At 36.2% G+C, this 27226-nt stretch overlaps 1 protein-coding gene across 5 annotated transcripts in view; it reads left to right on the top strand.

Moving 5' to 3' along the window:
- PKP4 (plakophilin 4) overlaps positions 1-27226 on the top strand; it is a 230072-nt gene that overhangs the window by 117326 nt on the left and 85520 nt on the right. For all 5 annotated transcript variants that reach the window (XM_012727818.1, XM_012727815.1, XM_012727813.1 and 2 more), the window contains exon 3: positions 7009-7121. In XM_012727818.1, coding sequence (XP_012583272.1) covers positions 7009-7121 — 113 coding nt within the window. The remainder of the gene's footprint in view (positions 1-7008; positions 7122-27226) is intronic.

Below are 27226 nucleotides of genomic sequence, written 5' to 3'. Positions count from 1 at the left end.
TTGTAAATAAGTCTTTATTAACCTTTTTGTGTGTTCCTGTATTTGAGTCATATAAGTTGACTCCCTTTAAGCACACAGGTGATCCACAGTCAGGTCAACCCATTTCACATTGGGTAGTCCTATAACAGGTTGACTTTTTGTAAGTTTTATTATGGGGTAGGGTAGGAAGGGCTTGGTGCACTGTGGTTAATCCCATGGGATTTAGATGCCAGGATGATGTGATTTCACTATTCATTTTGAATAACTTTAGGCAAGTCCACTTTCTGTGCAAGGAGATTGGTGGTGTAGAGGCTGACTGGGGAGTCAAGGAAGTATTCCTATAAAGCACTCAGCAGAGGTAAGCCCTCAATAAAAGACAGATTATTATGCCTTTGGCAGAGATCTGGAAGAAGTATAAAAAGCAGAGGAAAGACCCCTCACCCCCATGGCAGGGAGAAAACCTAGTAAGGATTTAATGCAATAGCCTACAGCTAATATGAATGTGAATTAATGTAGTAATGTCAAGAGTGGTGAGGAATGATCTGGATTCAACCATTGTGGCAAAGGTGGAGCTAGAGGATTTGGAAAACAATTTCACATGTGAAGAATGAGGAGTGAGTAAAAGACTGGGAGGAAATAGTGAAAAGATGAAAGCACTTGAGTTTGACCTCAGGGAAGGATGGTTCCCACAGGGTAGTGGTTCTTGAATTTTTGTGTGCTTGAGTATCACCTGGAGGTTGCTGTAGAAGTGGCTTGAATCAAGAAGATTCAAGATGAGTCCACAGCAGTGCGTTACTATTGTGTGGACAGTTTTTTAAAAGTCATCAAAGTTTAGACTTTCATCTGCTTGTTTTGATATCCTCATCTATACCTGCCAAGTAGCTTTCCTTGTGTCTTTTAATGTAAACCCTTCTCCCTTTAGTTTGATTTCCTAACAAAAGAGCTGTGGTGACAGTTACAAATAGAAAAAGCCTGAGCTTTAGAATATAAATTTAGAGCATACAGTAACTGTGCTAGTTTTTCTCTTTTTCATTAAAACTGCAGGATACCAACAACAGAACCTGGTGTAACCCTGCATGGAGTGGTTGTAGGATAAAATATAAAGAGCTTAATGTTCATCTGTAGAATGTAAGTGAATGTAACAGGAAAGCAGACTGGAAGCTGTCTTTATTTACATTTATCTTATGCAAGGTTCTAAATGTAAAAATAACAATGGACAGAGCTTAGTGCAACTAATCCAGCAGAGGGGTCCTATATTGGTGCACTTTTCCTTTCTTCAGAATGAGGTGAGGTCAGCATTTTCCACTGGAAGCTTAACCGTTTGTAATGCTCTGCCCTTTATATTCAAGTTAGACAAAAGGATTAAAATTGTATTTTATTAGTGTATTAATATACTTTAAATATAGAATAAAGGATAGTACTCCTTAGGATACCCCTACATATGGAATACAAGCTTGACTTTTCATTAGTGTTAAGCTGCAACACATTCTTATTTATTGAAGTGTTCATAGTTGCCCCATGAAAAAAGCATGCTTGATATCAGTAAGTCAAAGAATTGCTAGGTTAGCACAAAGGAAAGCTGATATCCTACTGGTAGGCTTCTCGGAGCTTTTAATATGCTGGTGTCACTATGACTCTCAGATCTTCTGGGCAGATTTTCTGAACTTACTCGACCTAGAACTCCTTTCAAGGTCAGAATTGTAATTGTCCGAGTGCATTTTTTGTTTGTTTTTTAATTTTCGATTTTGTTTAACAAGGGAACTAGGCAGTACAAATGTGGTAGATGTATGCTTAGCATTCTGTGATCATGGGTAGTATCAGCTAGACCTACTAATGGTTTTTCAGTGAGCTAACTGTGCTAGAAAGCTGCACAATTACTATAAGGATGATGAGAACCTGTGCCATAGAAGAGGACAACTGTGTGCTGGTAGTTGGGAATTAGTCTTCTTACAATACCTATGAGATTCAAAAATCTAACTGGCCATATGGGCAGATATTGGTGATTAAGGAACTACAATATAAAATGTATGCGAAATAGCATCCCATGCCTGTCAGCTTAGTCCCCCAACAGGAATGTAAGCATCCAAATGCAAATGGATTTCAGTGAGAATGTGAAATAACTGGAACTCATATATTCTGACTGGAATATAAATTAGTAACAGCCTCTTTGGAAAGTAATTTGACAGTCATTATCAAGTAAAGTTAGAGATGTGTATAGTTTCAAACCCAGTAATTTCCATCTAGGTCTCTGCTCTAGAGAAGTCTGGCACATGTGCACTAGATGGTTTATACACAGATACTTATTTTGTAAAATGCTTATAATTGCACAAAATTGGAAACAACCCAAGGGTTGCTTGTGATAAGAGCATGCAAATACGCTGCTATAGTGGTTTAGTAGAAGACTTAAAAGTAATGAAAATAAATGGGCTAGATCTACATATACTGCTATCGATGAATCTTAAAATCTTAATATATACAATCTACAGAATATTGCATGTAGTATAACAAGATACAAATAGATGACTATGCAAAGCAAAATTATAGATCTTTATGGATCTGTAAATGTGGAGTAGTGGTAATAAAAAATACATATGTGAATATTAAGCACCAAAATCAGGATAATGGTCTCTTCCAAAGTGGAAAGAGAGGAATAAGATCCATGAGGGAAAAACCAGGGATTTCATTGTATCTATAAGAATTCATTTCTCAAAAAACTAAAGCAAAATATGAAAATCTGTTAAAGCTCAATCAGGTTCTCAAAGTTCATTGTGTGATTATTTGTGCCTTTTCTGTGCATTTTAAGTACCTTACAATATTTTAAGATGAATGTGAGAGAAAAACATCTATTATGTCAAAGGAAATAAAAAACCAGAGTTTTCTGAGGTTGATTTCTCATTGAGATGGAATTTTGTGTGCACATTATTTATTTCAGATCAGCTATTGCACAGGAAAGGAAAAGGAAAAGCTGGGTTGAGTAGGAATGAGTGCAAGTACTATGCAGGCCAACCAAACTCAAGTGCAGGCACAGCTCTGGGGCAAATTTGCATGTGGACACCATGTTTACCACCTCAGTCTGTGTTGTAGTTGAAAGTAGCCTTCCAGGAGGCCTGCTGCAGGTTCACAGGGCTCCCTGCCACGGAGGCATCCCTGAAGTAGCTGACAGGGCAGCTCATCCTTTCCTGAGCTGCCTTAGACAATGCCACTCTCACCACCATCCAAGGTCATGAAACTGAAAGCTTTGTTTTCTCCTCTTCCCTTGACTCACTCAAAGAATTATTTATCAATAGATTTAGAGATGTGCTAAATATAAAGAAAAGTGTTATGAAGCGCGAGAACTGACTTTTTATAGCCTATTGTAAGTCATGCTCTTGTTGGCCAGAATTTAAGAGGAAATTGTCATATGCTAAATCATCAGCAAGTGCCGTTTGCGCTATTTTCCTGTTCTTCTTAAGCGGAAAACAAATATAAAATCCCCTTATAATTCAGATTGCCCGTTTTGAATACTGATGTAAGGATCAGTCTTCACATTCTATCTATATTTAGGGGATAAAATATCAAAAGTTAAATTTTATAGATGATATTTCTGTATAATCATCTTAATGAGTGTTATTTTAGAAATCATTAGATATGTTTTTATATGGCTGTGTAATCCTTCCTAATCAGTCAAAGAAGCCAGTAGTGACAGAATTGTCAAATATTTATATCCTACTTATCCATGTTGGCGCCAGTCACATGTGGGTGTTCAGTTTATATACTATAGGGTTATATTAGTAATTTTACATCAAAGCATGCATAAATATTTTGCTTGTAAATATTCACATGATCTGGGCACCCGTGTTGACAATTTCCATGTTGCATAGCTTCGTAGTATTTTCTGCCTTCAGAACTTTAACGTTACCCTACTTAAAAGAGGGGTGGACAAGTAATGGACAGAATAGTTTTGATAACAATATCTAGTTATGTTCATTGTTATGGGATATAGCATGGACTTTTTTCAGTCCATGTGAATAATAAGGAAATCACCCCAATTTTTAAGCTACAAATATAGCTTTGGCTCTCCTAGCAACTGGGTAACTACAAATTCTTTTTATTGGTGTGTAAGTTAAGGATTCCAGTTGCAACAAACTCACTGAAATGGTAAGCTATGCAGAAAAAGGTGTTTATTAATTTGATGTTAGTGAATTCCTACATTTGTTATAAAGCCTGGAGAACAGCTTTGAGACTAAGCTTCCAGGGACAGTATCAAAGCCTGTGCCACAAAATTGGTCAGGTAAAGAAAGAACTGGCATTTATTTATACCAAACATAAACAAAACAGATTATGAGGAAATTATTTTCATGTTGGAATCTTTGACCTTGAGACCAGTTACAGGTAGTGCAGCAAGTAAGTAGCAAAAGGAGAAGAATGAGCTTTGTGTTTTCTGATCATAAAACATTGATGTCAGCACCTGACTCAATCTGATGTTTTCTTGGCTGAATCAGAATCACCTGTTTCTGCTTATGTGGGATGGCATTGAGACAGTGAGTTCTAACTTCTGCCTTCTAACCTCTAAATGTCATAGACTTTCAGAAAATCTATTAGAATGGAATTTTTTTCTTGAATAGAACTGTTTTTTTTTCTCTGTATTCTGATTGGAAACGTGTTACTCCTGTCCTAGTAACTTATTTTGTCTTCCCCCAAATAAACACTGAAACTTGCAATCCCAGATCATCATAAATATGAAAGTAATATGATGTCTTAGGAAATAGTCTTAATTATTTTTATGTATTTATATTTATAATATATAATTTATATTTATAGGGATTTGTGTTGTATAAATATGTTTTTTAAGATTTTTATTTATTTTCTCATAGAGGAACTTGGGTGCAGGTCAGAGGAGTGTGTGGAGGGGGTTGTGTGAGAGGATTCACCAGAAACAGAGTGCGGAGCAGAACAGGCAGACACACTGAAATATACTGCTAAGAGGAGCAGCAGCAAAAACACAAGAAAGGGCTCTCTCTGGTGGCACAGCGGGTTAAAGCACAGTACTAAGAAGCTAAAGCCACTTCCCCATGAGTTTGATGCCCACCTGCCCTGGAGGTGACCACATGGTGCAGCAGACCTCTCCTGGCCCACCCACTGCTTCCCTCAGCAGTGTACTTCATCAGTCTGTCTGTTCTGCTCCCCACTCTGTCTCTGGTGAATCCTCTCACCACCCCTGCACCTCAGGCCTGTACCCCAGTTCTGTATGCATAAATAAATAAATCTTTAAAACAAACAAACAAACATGAGAGGTCTGCTGTGCCATGCCCACTACCTCCCTGGCCAGGGATTGCACTCAGACTGTGGTGGGTCTTCATAGTGGTAGCACTGAGAATGCACCCCCAGGCCACCAGGAGGTTCTTAGGAAGTGGTTTTAGATTCATGAGTTGACTTTTTCTCACTCAACTTCATATAAGCATCCAGTCTTCTGGGGAAAAATATACGTTTTTTTTATATATTACAAATACTATATATTATAGGTGTAATATTATATAATAAGCAATTAAGTAATTGAAAAAATGGAAGTCTATCACAAAATAGACAAAGAAAGATTTAAGTATAAGATGAACAACTATTTGTCTTTATAGTAACATATATGTTATATAATCTTCATCTTACACTGAATATTGTACAGTTATCAAGCTGGTCTTTTGTTGCTAAGCATTTGATAATTATTATTGGTCTGGAATTGCTGCATAGAAACAGGCAGTGCACACTTTGCTATATGATGATCATGTACAGATCATTGAGCCAGCTGTTCCTCCTCCAGGCCCCATCCTGTATGTCCACACCAGTTGGATTCAATAGAAAAGGATTCTCAAATCAGAACATTTTAAGGAGTTCAGGGCTGTTACTTAAAATTTATTTTAAGAATAGTTTATAGAATTTGCAAAATCAGTACTATCAAGTAATTTCACATTTGCTTGATTCCACAGAGAGTTAATAATACTTTTCAGTTAAATTCTATATTTACTTTTGCATGTTAGACAACATTTGCATATTGTCATAGGTAATTTTTATTTTTGAATAGTTTCTAGTTTGGTATTTTGAGCTAGCATTCACTGTCCAATTAAATTACTTATAGCTCAGCAATTGCTTTGCATAGAATTGTAAGATGATAATGTGGCACAAGGGAGCTTGAGGTGTTATTGGAGAAGTTATTTGTAGCTTAAACCTTATTTGTAGCGTATACTTGAATTGATCTATAGATGGTTTATAACCTGGCATGCTTCCTACTTATTAAAATCCTTCAAGCTAACAATGAGGTAGTACATACGATGTTAAAACAACCTCTTAATAGAACTTTCTGGCCTTCATGATGCAGCACAGACTGAAGATACAATCTCTTTGAGACAATCTGTCCAGCTCTTTAGTGCAGTTTTAAATATTATATTATGGCTCAGACTTTTGCCCTTATTTATCTCCCTTCAGTTCATACTGTGACATATGAATGCATTTGTGACAATAGCAAAATTTTGTCACTTATCCTGTGAATGAGTGTAGCATGATTTTTCTGTGGGATTAGAATAACTTTTTCCCCTTATCAAAAGGCTTTACATCAAACACGGTGAAATGATTCTCATCATAGTGTATATAGTTTATTGCTGTGACTCACATACAGGATGAGGGATATAAAAATTAGCTATGGAAGACGAAGAGCTTGTGTTGATGGTGTGTCTGTGATATAGATGTAGCTTCTACAAGCTTTAATATAGCATTGTAGCAGAGGTACTATTTGAAGGCCTCAGAAATGACCAGAAAATTTAAAAGCAAATAGCTACATGTTTCCCATTCCATGCAAAGGCTGACCTTCTAGTGTGTTTAAGTTTGTTAAGTTGGTTATTTAAGCCAAAAGTTCTGCCCAGAGCTGGAATTTTACAAATCCACACTACAGTGTGTTATGTTATGGGTATGTTCCTATGTTTCCTGTGACATGCATTAATTTGTATATCTGCCTGAGTAGAAAACCTTGGCACCTTATATGTCTTTTATTTCCTTGAATCACAGGAGCTTCAATTTCAACGACTCACCCGAGAACTGGAAGTGGAAAGGCAGATTGTTGCGAGTCAGCTAGAAAGATGTAGGCTTGGAGCAGAATCACCAAGCATCGCCAGCACCAGGTATAAGGCCAATGTCTCTATCTTTTTAAAGGCCTTCAAGTTACATGCTTTATTTAGGTGTCCTGGAGGCAGCAGATGATTCTGTTAGTATTGTCACTATTAACTTGCCTTCATGAGTTTGACACCAAGAAAGGGTCCATTTTTTTAATTTTGAGAATTATCTTGAAATATTGATTATTCTTCATCCCTGTTCTTGGAGTGTTTATATAGCATTGGTAAGTTACCGTAACAAAAGCTATGTTGCCTTTAAAATTTGATTGCTCATATGTAGACAGTTAATGGATACTTTTCATAATTCATTGCTAATTATTTAGTAAATCTAATTACCTTTAAATGATAGTATTGATTTTTTTTATGAAGAATTTTTTTTCTAAATGACAATAGCATTGAAGAATGCCTTCAGTTTACCTTGAATTTTTGGAACTTATGTTTGAAATAATAGTGTATTCAACTATAGTAAATATAAAACTAATACATTACTGAAAACACATGTTTACTTTTGCTTTTTATTTAAATAGACTTTCATGTCACTTAAAAGCTAACTATAAACTATAAAAAGTACTTCCACACGCTCTAAGTGGTAAACTCACTGCTTATTTTACTTATGGATTTCTTTCACAGTAATTACATGTTTCAAAAAGCCTACCATAAAATACTTCTATTGCTTGCATTTTAAAGCTTGACTTGTTTATTCCTAAGTGTTAGGTACCCATAGTAACTTATCTCAGAAATTTCCAGTATCATAATTGTTCTGCTTCCTAATATCTTGTGATTACGTATAGTCAAAAAGTCCTTAGTAAATAGAGTACTATCTGTAATTCCTCTTTTATAGCTGATTGTTCCTATAAATTTTAAAATATTAGATTATTAAATTGTCTTCTGATCAATATTTTCATCTCTGACCCTGAAGTGTTGAGTGTGTTGGTATGCTTAGTAAGTGTGTATTATATAAAGTATGCATATACAAACAACAAATCACTTTTCAAATAGGTAACCATTTTTTATTTTTATGGGAAGGGAAATAATTAGCAAGATATAAATCAAAAATTTTAATGGGCTTTGTACTAGTCAGTGAACCTATGAACTTAAAATTGTCAAAAGCCAGTTAATTCTATTCATTATTTTTTAAAGTTATATATACCCTTAAAACCAAAAAGAGCAATTGACAAGTGCAGTAGTATGGTATTAGATATTTCCAGAAAAATATGAACCAACAGATTTAAAAATATATAATTTTCCACTAAAAAAATTATTCAGCATTGTTTTTTGTTGTTGTTTGTTTTTTAAAGATTTATTTATTTGTGCATACAGAACTGGGGTACAGGCCAGAGGCTCAGGGGCGGTGAGAGGCTTCACCAGAGACAGAGTGGGGAACAGAACAGGCAGATCGACGAGGAGCACTGCTGAGGGGAGCAGCGGGCGGGTCAGGAGAGGTCTGCCTCGCCATGTGGTCACCTCCAGGACAGGCGGGAATCGAACTCATGCGGAAGCGGCTTTAGATTCTCAGTGCTGTGCTTTAACCCACTGCGCCACCAGGGAGGGCCTATTCAGCGCTTTAAAGATGCAGTTCGGACTTTTCATTCTGGTAGTTTAGCTATGTAAACTAACATAGAACTTAATTTCAATAAGTTTCTGAAATATGTGATATGTAATAATCAAAAAGGTTCCTAGAGGAAATGGCAAAAGAGAAAGGGAAATCTCTAGGTATAGAAATAGAAGGCAAGGCCCTCCCTGGTGGTTAGGACGTAGCACTGCAAGCTAGCCGCAGCCACTTCAGTTTGTGTTCGATCCCCAGCCCTGGAGGTGACCCACATGGCACGGCCGACCTCTCCTGACCCACCCACTGCTCCCTTCAAGCAGTGTACTTCTTCATCCACATGGCGAGGCAGATCTCTCTTGACCCGCCTGCTGCTCCCCTCAGCAGCGTACTTCATCCATCTGCCTGTTCTGCTCCCCTTTCTCTCTGTGATGAATCCTCTAACTGCTCCTGCACCTCTGTCCTGTTTCCCAGTACTGTATGCATAAATAAATAAATCTTTTAAAAAAGAAAGAAAGAAAGAAATAAAAGGCAATTGAGAGCTGACCAGAAGCATTTGAGCTGCCTTTCCAGGAGACCTGGGACGTTTGTAACCCTACCCCAACCCCAAAATAAACACTAATCTTGGGTTTTAGCCCTATGCAGGAACCAAAGAGTGAATTTTAAGATTGGTACAATAAACCATACCCCTTAAAGAGCTAAAATCTTGGGAACCCTCAGCTTGTACTACCTACAAGTTTGGAGCCAAAATGTAACTCTACTTTGTACAGGAATGTCCAGTTGAAAAACCAACATCACTACAGGTAGGCTCACCATCAGGTATAACTCAAGTGACACCAAATTCAGCAATGAGTTCTAGAGTCAACAGAACTCATTGGATTAATTTTGACTTGTGCACAGGAAATGTTCATTATAGCATTGTTTATAGAAGTAAAATATATATTTTTTAATTTTTAAAAAATATTTATTTATTTATGCATACAGAACTGGGGTACAGGCCAGAGGTTCAGGGTCGGTGAGAGTCTTCTCCTGAGACAGAGTGGGAAGCAGAACAGGCAGATGGATGAAGTACGCTGCTGAGGGGAGCAGCAGGTGGGTCAAGAGAGGTCTGCCCCGCCATGTGGATCTCCTCCAGTGCAGGCGGGGATCGAACTCATGCAGAAGTGGCTTAAACTTCTTAGTGCTGTGTTTTAACCCGCTGCACCATCAGGGAGGGCCCTGTAGAAGTAAAACATTATACAGAACTTAATTATCCACTGAGATGGAAATGGGAGACAAATGGAAACTCAAAAGCATATAAAATGAGTTAAATAGATCTCTTGTATCAATTTGAATGTCTTGAATGTCTTTGTAAAGCAGACTTCTTTTGAGTAAAAAACTACAAGTTGCAAAAGACTATTGGAGTGTCATTATAACATTTAAAATAGATAGGACAGTATTGTAGATTATTGAAAAAATGATATTGTTTATGGGATACATGTAGGTTGTGGTGAAAGTATTTAAAAATAAAAAATCTTGGAATGACACCAATTTATGAGAGTGGCAGCTCCAAGAAAGAAGAGAGGAGGATTTGGGTTTTAGCTGATTCTGTTTTAATTAAGGTTGTCTATGGGGTAAGTAAACATGACAACATTGACATCCGTTAAATGAGGCAAGGGCTAGTATTTGCATGGCCATTTTCTGTACTTGAATTTTTTAATATTAAATAATAAATTAGTTAATTTCACAGGTTTGTTAAAAATCTGTTAGTAAAATATATATTATGATTAAAAACTTACTAACTGTGATTGTGGTGCTAAATGTTTGCCTTGCAGTGCTTCTTTCACATAGTACCTGGCATGTCTGTGGGGCCCAGTCAGTGAACGTAGAATGAAATGAGTGGGTCCTGCAGAAAAGACATTTGAGGTGACCAGAAGCTTCTATCAATACATGCTGATTCTACACTGCAGTTGTATTTGATTCCTAGAAACTCAAGATGCCTAGGGTTTGTCCAAAAAGACCTAGTGGCTTATAAAGTTGGCACTTGATTGTGTAAAACTGGTGATAAGATCATGTATAGAAGAGGCCTATTGGAAGTTGTTGATGTTGTTATTGTTGGAGGCCCTTTCGTGTTATGTAGTATGTAGATTAGAATGTAAAGAGCATGGATAGCAGTGCAGGACTCTATTACGGAATCTCAAGGGTTATGAGCAAGGTGTGTTGTTTCTTTAAGTGAACTTCTTTAGTTGCTGTACTTGGCCCTACTCCCATCTCATGTTGAAACCTCACATATTGCTGATTTCTATCTCCTCCTGCCCCCAAATAAGTATTAATCCTTCCTTAGAACTTTTCTCAAGTTTTTCTGAGAAGTCATCTTTTCCTGTGAACTTTCATGACTATTCTTCTGTGCCTGACTGAACTCTCCATCCATTCCATCCCTACACTCTGGAACAGTCCACTCCATCCCCAGAGCTCTGGTACAGTGCCTAGTGCTGAATGTTTGTTTAATGAATAACAGACCTTAGTAAAATCCTGTGTGTTCTGTCTTCATTAAGTAAGGATTTTTACTATTTGGTACTGACTACTTAGTCTATCCTTTCTCATATGTGTTCTCTTCACAGCCTTCAGTGTGCATTTAGTAGCCTTCACAAAGACTCGACACAGATGCTCTCTATTATGACCACCAGGTTTATATACTTGCAAGGAGTTCATTAGAAATCTGTTAGAGAAAAGACTGCAGGCTTTTATAGTGTCAGTAAAAAGGAGCTTCAGTCCTCCCACCAACTGTCATTCTTAAAACCAGATTTAAAAGTACAAAAACATAGAAATTAGCTGTCAGACTCATGCCCTCTCTTTCCTATCAGCCATTTCTGATTTGTTCAAAGGAAATTAAATTTGGGATTGCTATTTATGACTATGAAACTTCTCTTGGGTTTTGTCTATTCTCACATACAGTGAGATTAGTCAGGAAAATGGGTGATTTGAAATTGAGTTATCTTTCAGATTGCTTGATTTAGTTCCAGTGTCAGAGTTGGTAAGGAGATATGGAAAATTGTCTTCTCCAAATTCAAAGATGGAATTAATATCTTAAAGGAAAACAAAGAGCATGCTTTATTTGCTTGCTAATATATAAATTGTCCAAGATACTCTCATATTGTTCTTATCCTGTGAATAAGGAGGAGGCACTGGCAAGAGGTCTTTTGTAATACATGACTGTTATATTGTAGCAAATAATAAACTCTAGTGTCCTCCCCAAATGAATAACTTTAAAACTAAGCAGTTCAGTTCCTTCACACTTGTACCAATGATTTGTTTCCATTTTACATGTTTTCTTTTTTAATTGGTTTAGAACATTATATACAGTTTAGAGGATAGGTTCACATCTTCTGAGATGTTGTCGCCACACTAAACCCACCACACTAAACCCACCACCAAAGAACCACAGTCCCTCACCCCTAGACAGCTGTGTGCCCTTCCCCTTTGTGGGGTTACTCCTCTGCTAACCCTGCTTCTGAACTCACATTTCTAGCTTAACATTTCCAAAGATGAATATTTAAACAATTCAGATGCTGACATTTTATACGTAGAAGAAATGAACCTCTGTATATTATTATTATTATTATTATTATTTCGAAAGTGTGCTGAAAAAGGGAATTGCACTGCTGATAATGACCATTCACTTACTGTATGTCTTGTGAGACTTTTTTTTTTTAAGATATGTTTATCCATTCATGCAAGACATGGGGTACAGGCCAGAGGAGTGGGGGGGGGTGAATGGATTCACCAGAGACAGAGTGAAGAACAGAACAGACAGATTGACTGAAATATACTGCTGAGGGGAGCAGCAGGCAAGACAGGAGAGGTCTGCACCATGTGGGTCACCTCCAGGATTGGGATCAAACTTGTGCTGCAGTGGCTGCAGATAGCTTCATAGTGCTGCACTTTTATAACCTTGCACACCAAGGAGGCCTGCTTGTGAGAACTTAAAAAAAAATCTTAATGATGAAAATAATTGCTTAGTCTTTCTATTGATGATTCTTTAAAGCGTAGTATTCTAAGCAGGTAATAAAAACCCAATTTCTGATATTTTTCCATTGGCAATATTAATATATAATGATCCTTAATCTGAAATTCGTATGATACCACACCAAAAATAGTCACTACAACTTCTAAAATCTGAAGATGAGCTATTGAATTAGTTGAGAAGTCACAGCAATGCATGGAGAGGGCCCAGTGGTAAAGATAGTACCCAAAAGTAGATATTGTTAATATTTCAGGCATTAGTGTAAAGTAGGGAGCCACTTTCTCTCTGAGTTTCCAAGTTACCAAGTCAAAAAAAAAAAAAAGTGATACTACTAAATTATATGATTCCGAATTTGAAAAAAAAAAGAAGAAACAGGTTGCTTTAGGAAGCTCTTTAGTTCCTGCCTCTTTAGTTCCTGCAGCTGAGACTTGAGTTTTTTTCTCTTACCAGTCTCCATTGAGAGCTTTATCTGATGAGACAAACATCACCCTCAGTAGTCTCTATCTAAATTAAAAAATCAGGCTTACAAGGCACTTCTTCCCTTGAAAAACATCATATAAATGGACAGCTTAGCACTCAAGCTAGAAGTAATTCTCTAGAAGGCCTTTTCTGACACTCAAGTTGGCTTCAGTGATGTTTAGCAGGTGTGATGGATGAATTAAATTCCAGCCCTCTGAGCAAGCACCATGCCATGATGACTGTTCCTGTCTGCAGAGGCTTTATCGCCTCCTGGGCGCAATGGGTGCCAAGATGTGAGCTGTCCTGTGTGGCAGACTGCTGTGCAGGTGCATGGTGTGTGTGCCTTAACAAGCACAATGACCCTCAGGAATACTGGGTTATGCACAGCTCATCTCAGGAGAATATCGTACCACAGCTGCCTCAGAGGGAATTGTGCTCTTGATGCTGCTTGCCTCCAATGCACTAAACAACAGTATTCAAATTCAAATTTTGATAAACATGTAATGTATTCTTTTTCTCCTATCATCAGCAGTATATTATTTTCATATAAGTCTAGTTTTACTGTGGTGACTGAACAATGGTCCAAGAGCCCACAGCAAGAGAAGAAACGTGGACAGGAATAGATAAGGCAGTGTTCTTGCTGGTTTTTATGGACAGTGGAGCTAAATGATAGTCATTCCCAACAATTTGTAGTGTTGGAGAAAAATTCTTAATTCTAAAATTTGAGATAGGTTTTCAAGTCAGATTTATTGATTTGTGAATTTTTAAGTAAAATTGACCCTTTGTACAAAGCATGTAGTTTTGTGATTTTTGATAGTTTTAACAAGCAGTTGTTTATAACTTGTGCATAATCAATATATGTAATAGCTCTTTTAACCCCTCAAGAAGAGGCAATCACTTTTAAAAGTTTGTTACATTTCTTCTCTTCAAAATAAGACTTACTTATTTATGCATACAAGGATTGGGGAACAGGCCTGAGGTATGGGGGGTGAGAGGATTCAGCAGAGACAGTGAAGAAAAAAAAAAACAAAAAACAAGTGGGTTGACTGAAATACACTGCTAAGGGGAGCAGTGGGTGAGACAGGAGAGGTCTGCTGTGCCATGTGAGTCACCTCCCTGGCTGGGGATCGAACTTGTTCTGCAGTGGCTGTGGATAGCTTCATAGTGCTGCGATTTAACCTCTTGCACCACCAGAGTCCCCTCAAAAAAAATTTTTTTTTTTTAATTTAAGTTTAAGATAATTCTCCCTGGCTAACTTTTTTCTTGCTCCAAAAGTCCTACTTTGATATATCAGGCCTAAATTTTAATGGTTCCCACTAGCCTAAGGATAGCTTGGGACTGGACCAGTAGTTTGGGGATGCTAATTTAGTAGTGGTTAGAGAAGACTGCAGTCTTCCCATGGAAAGCTTCACTCTTTGCATAGCAGACTTGGCCAGCAGAAATACCTCAAGGCAGAGTCAGAGTCTTCAAAACCTTCAATGCCTTCGGGTATTGAAGGTTTAACTTGTGTAGCATAGAAAGTACCCAAGAGGTTCAGTTTGTTGGGTTACAAAATTGTGGAAGAAGTTAGTGTAATTAGGATTGACAAGTGAGTCAGTGCACCCATATGACCATCTAAGAATCAAGAAATGATTTCTGAAATCTGAATAGTACATGATAGCAAAAAATTTTTTACATTGTCCAAAAACTGAGAAACTATACTTTTCAGTAACTTCTAGATAAATTGTAAATGGTGAAAGTTTATTTCTTTGGGATACCTAAGTTGATTCCACTTACTTCATCTAATGAACTATCACTTAACCCACCCATAAAGATAAAGCTCTAAATTTCCATTTATATTGAAATCAAAGAGAGATAATTAAAAATGAGTCTTTTAATACTTGTGGAAAGCGTTAATGGGAACTTTTAGAATTAGAGCATGGTTTTTAATTTTCGTTTTGACTTTTGTAGGTTTTTTTAAATTTTGATTACTTTCTGGGGAAGAAGCTGTTCTTCCACATTGTCCTCTTGACTGGCTGCTGCTGGTGTTAGGAAGTTACTGTAGACTCAGAAAAATCTTGTTCCTTCAACTCACCAAGGAGGAAAATAAGTGGCACTGGTGAAATTAAATAGCTTCACACTCTTCCTAAGATTATCTCTCCCTTTTCAGTTAGTTTAAAGGTCTACTAAAATAGAATTCTTTATGGTTTCACAAAGGTCATACAATCTTGACAAATAGTCTTCTTATCGCCACTTAAGAAAAGAACTGTGCTGTTTTTAATGAAAAGATTTGATTTCTCACTGCCATTCAGATTTTTTCCCCACACTTTAAAGGGTCATCTGCTGGTGCCCATCACGTTTCTAGTGCTACTATTAAAATTTCTAAAAATGCTTAAGGGTTGATAGTCACAGAAAAGGCTTTTTCATGGTTCAGGTCAGTGAATATTTTTAAATCATTGTAAAATAAACCTCCTCAAATGATACATTCTTTAAAAATGAAGAGTCTTTGAAAAGATTGAATGTTTGTGCCTTGACAGTTTATTACTTATTTAATGTGCTACTTCAGGAAGACGTTTGATGCAGTTCTGTCCCTTTGCCCTTTGGTGTTCTTACTAGCCAAAACCTCAGGCTTTTCAACAGTAGTTTTATTAAGATATATTTCACATACCATAAAATTAATCATTTTATAGTGTACAATTCAGCACTTTTTGGTATATTCACAGAGTTGTTCAACCATCTGACTTTAGAAAATGTTTATTACCCCAAAAAGAAACTCATCCTATTAGAAGTCCTTACTCCATCCTTCTCTCCCCTAAGTCCCTGGAAACCAACATCTACTTTCTCTCTGTGTGGCTTTTCCTATTCTGGATATAAGGTGTCATCTAATACATGGCTGTTTTTGACTATTTTCTTTCACTTAGCATAGTGTTTTCAAAGTTCATATGGTAGCATAATTCATTATTTCATCCTTTTTTACTTCCAAATAATATTCCACTGTCTGTTAGAGATTGTTTTGTTAACTCATTTATCAGTGGTATACATTACCATTATTTACACTTTGGGGCTATTGTGAATAATGTTACTATGTTTAAGGGGATTTTTTTCCTTTTAATATTTATTTATTGATGCATAAAAGAGCTGTGTTTAGGCCAGAGGCGCAGAAAGGTGAGAGGATCACCAGAGACAGAGTGGGGAGCAGAACAGGTGGGTCTACTGAAATACACTACTGAGGGGAGCAGTGGGCGGGTCAAGAGTGGTCTGCTGTTCTATAGGGGGTAGCTCTCTGCCCAAGGATTGAACTCTTGCTGCTGGAACTGTGGATTGCTTCATAGTGCTGAGGCTTAATCCCTTGAGGATCAGAGAGGCCCGTAAGTCTCTGATTTTAAAAGGTAAATGCAAAACCCCAGGGTTTGGCTCTAGGCACTCTTGGGTTGGGGTTGCTAAAAGTTACAGAGAGTAGCAAAGGATCTCTTTAGCTTCTCCAGTCAACCTCCTCCTCTTTTATAACCATTTGCCTTCTTTCCTTTCTCCTTTGCCTTCAGTTAATGGAAATCCCTGTATATTGCTGAGCTTGTTGTCTGTGTTGAGTTACTTTTTAAGTAACTAGGCAAAGCGTTTTGGTAGTCCTGATGTTCAACAGGACATAGTTTCCCAAATTTCCTGTCGTAGCTTTCTATTTGGTTGCTAGTGATTCTTTTAATGGGCAAGCAAATAAAAGCTCTCTGACTTCATTTATAATTTAGACTAAATGAAGAATAAGCTATAAGATTTGAATATAATGATTACAAGCCCTCTTTGGGATCACTGCAGTCAATATTTATTAAATGCTCTTATAAGCAAATTAAATAGCACTGAATTTTTATGACACATTCCTGTTATAAACACAGTAAAGAGCAGCACATCTGAAAGATACAGATGAGTCTGTGACTGACCTATGCAATTCTACAAAAGTCATTTATCTGGAGCAGTTTGCTCAAGCACAGTTCTTCCAGAAGGCAATTTAATTATAATTTCTCATTGCCATTCCAGTCACAAACCAATTTCATCTGGGACATACAGATCCAAGTGGTAACTATCTCTACCCGTTTGAATTAAACGTGTATAAAGCAAGAGTTCTGTAGGGCATGTGAGACCAAGGTAATTCACCCAGGCTTCCATTAAGCTAACCTGTTTTGACCTTAAGAATATGACTGTATAGAATTTGAATTTTAAGTCAAGTAGTTTCACAAGTAATTGAATATTTTATGGACCTAGAGCATTATACAACAAAATGTCTTAATCATAGTGAATAAATAATCTAAAATGCATTGCCTGTGTCTTAGACTGAGCATTGTAAAATGTTAAGTGGGTGATATGGTTAGGAGGAATCACAAAAAGACAAAGTATATATATTTACATCAAAGTTTCAGGTCATTGTAGACTATTTTAACTCATTTGGCTTAATATGGAAGCAGTCCAGCTGTATTAATTTTCCTAATAAATGAAGAAGAAATTTTTTTTTAAAAATTCTGAGGTCCATGCATCCAAAATATGTACCATGTCATTATTTATTCATTTTTTAAAGAACCATTTTCATTAAAATAACATTGTTTCATTTTCTATAATTTTTCACAGTTCATGTTCTGTAATTACTATTCTCAAATATGTAGCAGTGATTAGTTTTTAAATCAATATAAGAATAATATTATTAGCCCCCACTCTGTAATCATTATTTTACTGCTTTTTTGTTTGTTCTTGTGATTTTTTTTTTTACTTTGGGTATATATAGTGATAAATTATAAAATAAAGAGGTCATATAGAATATTTAAAGGTGATTCTTGAGAGTACTTCACCTAAGTCAATACTTACTTTAGTACTGTATTTTCTTTCTTTCTTTTTTAAGATTTATTTATTTATTTATTTAGACATACAGAACTGAGGTACAGGCTAGAGGCATGGAGGGTGAGAGGATTCACCAGAGACAGAGTGGGGAGCAAACAGTCAGATCAAGGAAGTACACTGCTGAGGGGAGCTGCCATGTGAGTCACCTCCTGGCTGAGGATTGAACTCACACTAAGGCAGCTGCAACTAGCTTGGAGTGCTGCATCCTAACACATTGCACCACTAGGGAAGGCCCTAGTCCTGTATTTTCTAATTATTATCATTTGGGGGTTTTTTTTTTGTAGCATTGAATCTTTATCTTGAGAAATGCTAAAAATACTAATAAATACAGAGAATGAAGGAATGGAGGAAGTTACGAAGGCCTGAGCAAAACTAGCCCAGGCAAGCACCCATTACCCCCCTCCACACACACACACACACACACCCAGGAATGAAGGAGCAAAAACTGGACAAACAAGATAAGGAAGTATGGGGGCGGGGGAGGGGGGGGAGGTTGTGGGTAAGGATAAAGCCACAGACCAGATCCCGGCTTGCAAAACGCACATGCAAATGCTGACCCTTAAAACTATAGGTTGAAGAGGGACAATGTACATTTAACTTGATTGGATAATGGGAATGGTGTGGCCCAGGCTGATTAGACCTGAGGCACCAGGAAATGGAAGCCTGTCATTGGGTGGTTGAACTGTGACCCAGGAGGCTGTGATGTCTGTTAATCTTTGAATCCATTTGCTAAGTTGAATTTGCGTGGGCTATGATGTATGTAAAGTCCAATAAGGCCTATATATTTCCTGACATTTCTTTGGTCGGGGTCTCGCCCGAACCCTCTGTCCTGTGTGTCTGGCAGGGAACAGCTTGACCCTGGCTAGCCAGCCCAATAAACTCTGATTTGCGAATTGCATTGTTGTGTGACACTCTGTCTTTCACGGTAATCGAGCTCCCATACTCTAACAAGAAATAATGTAACAAATTGAAGAATATATGATTTGAAAATTACTAATAATTCACCATATTGCCTACTCTTTTTATAATAAAATAAGTCAAACATGAAATTTAAGTCCCTTTGCGCCATTCTCCTTTGACAGCTAACCACAGCTATATATTCTTCCTGTTTATGTATTTTCTGATACCATGGCATATATCATATACATCCCCAGTCAATATATTGTGTTCCTTTTTTGACATACACAAATGCTGTAATCTGATTATCACTGTGTTGCAGACTCTTTGTCCCCATCACGGATTATTGCAGAACAGGCAGGGTATCAAGGTGGGAATGGCTTTGGTGAGTGGAGATTCCTAGAAAATGGGGGGTAGGGGGGTGTGGCAGGAAAGGGGGAGCGGGTGAGAGGAAGACACAGGAATGGGAGTTGGGTGCAAGTGTTCCTGCTCTGCCTTCAGCAGAGGTTTATTTTATATACTTCAGGCAGAGGGATGACATTAGCATAAGAAATGGGCTGAGATCACAATCACTTCTTTTCTAAGAATAGTCTGGGGTCCTTTTGACCTTTAGTTGAGATTATAACATTTTTAAAATCAATCTGTCAAGGTTAAAATAGATACATAGATTTACCAATTTTAAGACTAATATTACTATATTTTACCACAGTGAAGATTAACCAAAATAGAGTCCCTGAAACATTATCTATTACTTAACAGCTTTCATTCTCATGGAGACATCTTAGGGGGTAAAGTAAAGTGAGGGCAGGAAGAGGAAATTTCTTGTAAATCAAATTACAGTAAAGTTCTTTGAAAAACTTTTTAGAAAGTTTAAGTGAGTTTCCTTGAAGTCTATAGATGGTAGAAAACCTGATTAGCTCTGAATAGGTGACTTGGGTGAATTTCCATATCTAAAGACTAGATAGTAGGAAGTTTGAGTGATTCTTTAGAAACTGAATAGAAGGCTATGTGAGATAGTAGAGTGATAAGATTTGGATTTTCCTCAGTCTGGCAGTGAGAGACTTTGCCATTTGTTTTTATTAATCAGCCAGTTGTCAAATCACTTTTGACTTCAAGAGGAATTTCTCACCCTGGTGCAGTACTTGCTTGTCAGGGCCAGGTAGCACCTTATGAGGCTGAGGCAATCCAATTGTAAGCTGAAGGTTGCTCAGAATATTTTGATACTGCAATTATACAAAAAAGGGAGGTCATAACGTAAGTTAGCGTTGAAAGTCTGATTTTTCAGAGCACTTCCTTCTCTATCCGGAATATGTCAGTCGATAAAGGTTGCATAGCTTGTGTCATGACTGAGTACCTTCATTTTTTACTCAGTATTTGAAATCTGTAAGTGTATAACTATATGTGTTGATATGTATGGGGCTATTTACTTTTTTAATGGCTGTTATCGACTATTAAGATAGTTCTTTTTCCCTGTTGAACATTCAAGTTCTACTTTCCAATATTAATAGTGGAACAATGAACTTTTGGGGTCATAAACTGGCTTACATGTTTAAAATTTTAGAAAAACATTATTAGAAGTGGAGTATATGGATCAATGCACGTTTTCAGTTTGTCTAGTTATTGCTCAATTGTGCTGCAATTGCACATGGTGTAGAACTTAAAAAAAGTGTTGTGTGCTATCTCTCTCCCTTCTCCCTTCTCCCTCCCTCATCCTCCCCTCACTTCTTTTCTCTTGTGCATTTCTCTTGTGCATTCTCTTGTGCCAGGCTCTTTAAATGCTAACAGTCTAATGTTATGTCATTATACTTTTCATTTTCTTTATAACTAGTGGTGTTGGTTATTTTTATATACCCTTATGATCCACTTGGATTGCCCTTTCTATTTATATGCTTTGTCCGTTTCTCTGAGTAATTTGACTTCCTCGTTTTTATCATTGGGTTTTTTATATTTTTTTCCTTCTAAAATAATGTTGAGATGTCTATCTTAAAATAGTGTATCACACACAAAGTATACCATAGTAATCTAATCTTACAATTCAAATCTTCTAGTAGTATAACTTGTATGTAAAAGAAAAAAATTATTATATATAATATGCTCCAATTTATTCAAGTCTATATCTTAAGGTGATGGAAGACTAAACAGAGGATACAGTTAGTTTCTGCTTTTATTTACACATTTCTTTTCAGCAATTGCACATTTTTTTCTGCAAATTTTTATGATGCCTTCTTTACTTTCACTCAGTAAATCTGTATCCCTGTGCTTTATTCTAGAAATGCAAATACACAAAAGCCTAGAAACTTAGCCTAGTAGGAGGAACCATTGTGTGTAACTGACCATGTGACACAACTCCTTAGCAGCAGCATAAAATACCTCTTTATATTTGATTTTTAATTCTTTGAATAGTGCTGTGTTGATCAGATTATATTGTCTGTCCACATTTTATCCTGGGATGCCTTCTGTTCATGTCTGTGAGTCTCATATCCTTAGGTGAAAGTACTTCTTAATAATTCTATTATAGAGAAGAGAGCAATAGCCACCAAACTCTTGTTGGTTGCATAACACATATTTGTGCTAGTAGCTGCTGTACTCTTTATCTTAGTGTTCATTTCGGTTTTGTTTTTGCTATTTTTGTATTTTAGTGTCATTTGGTTTTAATTATTATTGTACATCTGAATTTAATATTAGGATATATTTTTCCTAAAAATAGTTTTATTATGTTGATTTTCCTCTGGTGCCAAGAAGTGGTTTGGGAAACCTTAGCACCCCACTTACCTCTACTCCACCATCCCAAATGGACACAGTTTGTGAAAAAACAAGATAGCTATAGCCCCCAACCTCCACCTGATCTCCACTATCACTATTATGTCTTACCTTTCTGGAAACTCTGGAGTGATGACCTTTTCTAGACTTGGTTGATCTTATCAATGTTATAAGAAATATGTAGATATTAATTCAGAGATTCTAGAAAATAATCTTGAAAAATATTGCCACCAATACACTTTCTACAATTATATTTTAATGATTTTATATTATATAAATGATTATATATATTTATAATATGTAATATTATATGTTATATATTATATAAACTTATGTTTATATATAAATGAATGTTTTATATATCTGTGTACAATGATTATATATTTTATATTTAATGAATTTACATTTTAATGGTTTTAAGGGAAAGAGTTTGCCCCTTCTTCCTCAAATCACTGTAATCTCCATGGTAAATTAAAGGAAGGCTCCTGTTTAGTTCACATTTTCATTCCCACTTGCCAGTTAAGAGCATAGAGTGGAAGACCACCATGTGCGATGAGGTATTCCCTTAACCCTTGAGATAAACAGTACCATATACAACACTGAGCTGTTGGTGGATGGCTCAGGAAATTGAGAAATGTGGTGATCTACCCATAAGTGAAAGGCATTCATTAGAGCATTTTCAGTGATTAAGCACTTTGCTGTAAAAATGAACGTGCATGTCTGCCAAAAGGGACAGAAAAAACAACTGACAAGTTTGCCAGACCCTGTGGTGTCTGAATTGTTGCTACAGCACCATCCCTGAGGCCTCACAATCTATTTAATAACAAATCAATCTAATCTGTTTTTTGCATAGATTTTTCTACTCTGCTGTTGTTACTTCACAATTAAATAAAGGAGAAAATGCTGTAACTGAATAAGGAAAAGAAAAGCCTGTAGGCTGCAGATTTTCACAGCTTAAAAAAAATCTTATATTAAGCAGTTACATATTTTAACCACTGTCAAATAGTTTAAATCCGTACTTACATTATTAATAAGTGGATGTTTGAGAAAATTCAAGTAAAATTATCAGCCATGCTGTAAGTACTGATGTTTAGGAAGTAAAAGATACCAATCTGTATCTATTTTCTGAGCAGCATTAGAAAAATACTTTTGGTAAAGACTTATTTGTAAATATTAAGTGAAATAGTACTGCACTCCTTATTTACATAAATAGATTATTTTGCTAGACATAGTACATCATCAAGTATAAGTCTAGAAGTTAAAATCTTGGGTGAATTTCGAAATTACTTGGGGTTAATAATTTATCTAGATCAGTGATCATCAGTGGCTACTAAAATCATCATGGAAAAGGTGATGGGAAATTTTATAATGAATGTATCAGACTGACAGCTTTTGAGCTTCTGATCTACTTGATATTAATTTTATAACAGGTAAAACAGTATAAACTCATGACTTATTGAGGTGGTACAGTGGAAAGACCATAACATCTCCTATGATGTATTCTTGGTGAAAAATTGCCTAATCATCCAGGTATAAATATGAAATCATAGGGAATACTATCCTAATACCTTAATTAGAGCTAGTTTGTCAGGAATTTTGCTTAAATTTCAAAAAGGAATAAAGGGAGGGAGGAGAAAAATGATAAATGAATCTATGTGTTAAAATATTTTTCTTTTTTTCTTTTTTTTTTAAAAAGATTTTATTTATTTATGCATACAGAAACAGGGTACAGGCCAGAGGTGCAGAGGTGGTGAGAGGATTCACCGGAGACAGGGTCAGGGATCGAACTTGCACTGAAGCAGCTGCAGCTAGTGTCTCAGTGTTGTGCCTCAACCCTCTCTGCCACCAGGGAGGGCCCTAAAGTACTTTTCGAGACACAATAAACAAATGAAACATGTGGGACCTTGTTTGGGCTTGAGTCAAGCAAACTAACTGTTTTTAAAAATTGAAACTCACCCCAAAAAACCTAAAAGAAAAAAATTAAAACAGAAGTTGAATATTGACTAGGTACTTGTTTATATTAAGAATTTTACTGTTAACTTTTTGGTTGTTACAATGTCTTTGTGACTGGTTCTCTACACTTAGAGGTCCATCCAAAGTGACTTTTCCACACAGTTTTTCACTGTCCTGGTCTGTACTTTGTGTACGTCGTCTTTGAGTACTGCAGCTGCTATTTATGTTTTTTGTCTATAAATTAAGAACTGACAACCCTGTTACTGTAGGAAATGCAATTGTTTTCAGAATAGGAATTTAACAAATCATGTGCTTGTTATGCTCAATCAGATTAATTTTCTCAAAATTAATGAAACTTTACAATTTACAAATATTAAACATACATATTTACTCTGTTCAGTCAAGGAACAGAAAGTTGATATTATTCTCTAGATAAGTGCCAGATTTGATAGTGTCTTTATGTGAGTACCACAGATTTTGTATAGATAAATTATTTGTTTTAAGTATCTAAACACAATAACTATTCAGGGGAGCACATGTTTAATAAAATATTTGGAACTATATTTTTAAATTCCTTTTAAGTAAATTTCTACATAGGTTTCTCAAAGCATTTTTAAATCCCAGATAATGTACAAAATGAAATTGTATGTATCATAAACAAACTGTTTATAAGGTTGAATTTTAAAGATATTAGATGGTAGCCACTAATTAATTCTTTTACTACAGATCTTTACAGTTTAGTCCTGTTTTAACTTTGTGCTTGATTTCATGCCTAGCAAATTAAAAAACCACAAGCCTTGCCTTGTTCCATATCAGTACAAGTTCTATTTACAAATACAAATTTTTAATATTTTTATTTCTAAAAGAGAATATATTTGTGTGCATTGTGTGAATGTGTGTTAATTTTAAATTAAAAAGATAACTTCCAATTTCTGTTTCTCAACTTTGGCGGATTTTGGAAGAGTAGAAATGAGACAGAAGCATATGGTAAACTGTGGACACAAATTGGAGTAGCATGTTTCAGGGCTGACCCTTTGTCTAACATCCTAAAGTATGGCAGAACACTGGGAATAGATAGCCTGGTGTTGTGTTTAGTCATTTTACTATTTTCTTCTCAGCTGCTTTCACTCTTTCAAATGTCAACTAAAATGTTAGAAAGCCTCCTATTCTGGTTTCTACTTTTTCTTTGGGAACACCTGTTTTGGGATGGGCTTAAACAGAAGTCATGCTTCCTGTATAATTTATGGGGACACCAGAGGGAACTGTTTGTCTCATTTTTGTCTAGTACTACATCACTTTTGATCGTCCCCTTCCCATATGGTCTTCTGGATCTTTTATTCATGGATGCAAAGCATTAACACAAAATGGTTTTGTCCAAGAATATTTAACATCTTCGAAAATGTGTTCATCCCTAGTCCCTATGAAAGTTACTTGAATTGTTAAAAGAACTTTTTATTATTTCCTGTTTTTTTTTTTTCAATGTTTTGCTGTGTTTCAAATCCATAATTTTCTTTTTAAGAGACTGGTGGTATAGTAATATCTATTTATATCTTAACCATTTCCTGGAGCTCAGTTAGGGTTATAAGGGTCCAAAAAATGATAAAATAGCATGAGGGAGAAGTTGAATTTTTCATTCAACTTTGGAGTGACAATGGAGTTCCTATGGTGCCAGCTGAGACACTTTATTCTAAACTTGTGATCAACTAGTGAAAGCCAAGACTGTACTTGTGTACCACATACTACCCATGTTGCTCAGGATATTTTTTATGATGACTAAACTTGTAAAAGCATATTCTGGACTTGTGTTCATTTAATTCAGGTAAAGTATGAGTGAAAGGGAATTCGCCAGTCAGACTGTGGTTCTCCGACCTCTCCCATGTTCGTGAAGTGTCAGAACAGCCTTCCTGAGATATCTTGTTTGCACCTTCTTTGGTCACCTAGATGGTTCAGTTTAGAATGCGAATAGATAGGCACAAATCCAAGCCCACTGGTGGAAAGGGGCTCATGATTCGAGTTCTGTGGCTGGCAGGCCAGCTGCGTCCTGTGTGAAGGGTATCATCTTTAAGTGTCCTTCTTGTTTGCTAACCTCAGTATCACCCTCAGGTTATATAAATAGTTATAAAGATAGTATTTGGCCTCTCTTATTTGTTATGCCTTGCTGAATTCAAATTATAGTCATGTAGCATTTTCAGGCACACTTTAATAAGCCATAACACACAAAAATAATAAACTGTAATTATGGGCGTGCTACCATGGTTTAACTTTTCCTAACTACTGAGATCTTGGGAATAGCTTGTGGAAGAGAGAGGGAGGTCATGGCTCTCCAGGCAGAAAAGCAAGAAAAATATTTATGCAGCCGTTCCTTAGGGAAAAGGCTGTCAGTCTCCATCCAAGAGAGTTGTCAAGGATCTGATACTTTAGTAAAGAGAACAAAGAAATAAGCCTCATAATTTAGAGGAAATGTTTTTGTTTTTCATGAGATTTATTGTGAATGGATAGTAAGTAAGTAAACCTATAAAAGGACTCTCAAAAAAGGAGTTAAATAACATGAAATTTTGCTTTCTGGTATTTTTTTCTATAAGAAATTCTTACTGTCTTTATTCTGTGATTTTCCAAACTGTTGTCCTCACAGTCCCCTGAAGACAATATTGTTGCTGGTCAGGATAACTGTTTGCTTTCAAACTCCCTTCTTCTGTTTTAATCAGGCAAAGCCATTTCCTTCATTATCTGTTCTACAAATTGGCCTTCTCTTTCTTATTTACCACAATAGCCCTATGGGAGAATGAAGGGCTATGCAAGCCCGTCTTAGGAAGAATAATCATAATATATTGGTTCATTTTATCTAACTGCCCTGGGTTGTTCTAGCAGTAAGACAGAGACTATGTCCTGTCCCTTTTTAATGTTAAGGAGTTTTTATGATTGGATACTTAAATAATTAAATGTGAAAAATTAGGTCTTTCCCAAATGTAGGAAAGACAAAACTAATCAAAAGTCATCTATGGTTGGTAGCAGGAGTTCTTGGAACATGAGAATATGGTGTAGCATTAGAGGGCTCTTGATTCCATCTAAGTTTTCTAGCCCCTACTTCTCACCATGCTGATTATAAATATGATCTCTAGGATACTTCTGTGGATTGCCAAGAGGAGAAATATGATCTGCTTACACAGTGAATATTTTTTAGTCCTGGAACTTCACATGCATTTTATTCTCAAATATAAACTTAAGAAAACAAAAGTGTACCTTCATCTAGCTAAGACTTCACAAAAACTAATGGAATATTTTACAAACACATGACGGTAAATGAAGTGTTTGAGCGAAGTTTAAACCTAGTATGTGAAAAAGAAGGCAAAGCAATGGCAGTTAAAAAAAGTGTTGTGATGTTATCTCCTTATAATCAAATGTTTAATTATAATTAAAGAGATAGGGAAATTTAAGTGTTCCTTAGAATAGATTACTCAGGTAAGGGAGCTTGTTTTACATTTACTATGCAACAATCAAACTAGAGACTAAAACTTTAGAATCATTAAAAGTTTGCCAAATTAAGTGGTGCTGGGAAAACTGGGAAGCTACATGCAAAAAAATGAAACTAGATCACTGCCTCACTCCAGTCACAAAATTCAACTCGAAGTGGATTAA

This window comes from Condylura cristata, unplaced genomic scaffold (assembly GCF_000260355.1).
Source record: "Condylura cristata isolate star-nosed mole 26May11 unplaced genomic scaffold, ConCri1.0 scaffold00002, whole genome shotgun sequence".
Classification (NCBI taxonomy): Eukaryota; Metazoa; Chordata; class Mammalia; order Eulipotyphla; family Talpidae; genus Condylura; species Condylura cristata.
This window is presented reverse-complemented; position numbering and strand designations above follow the sequence as displayed.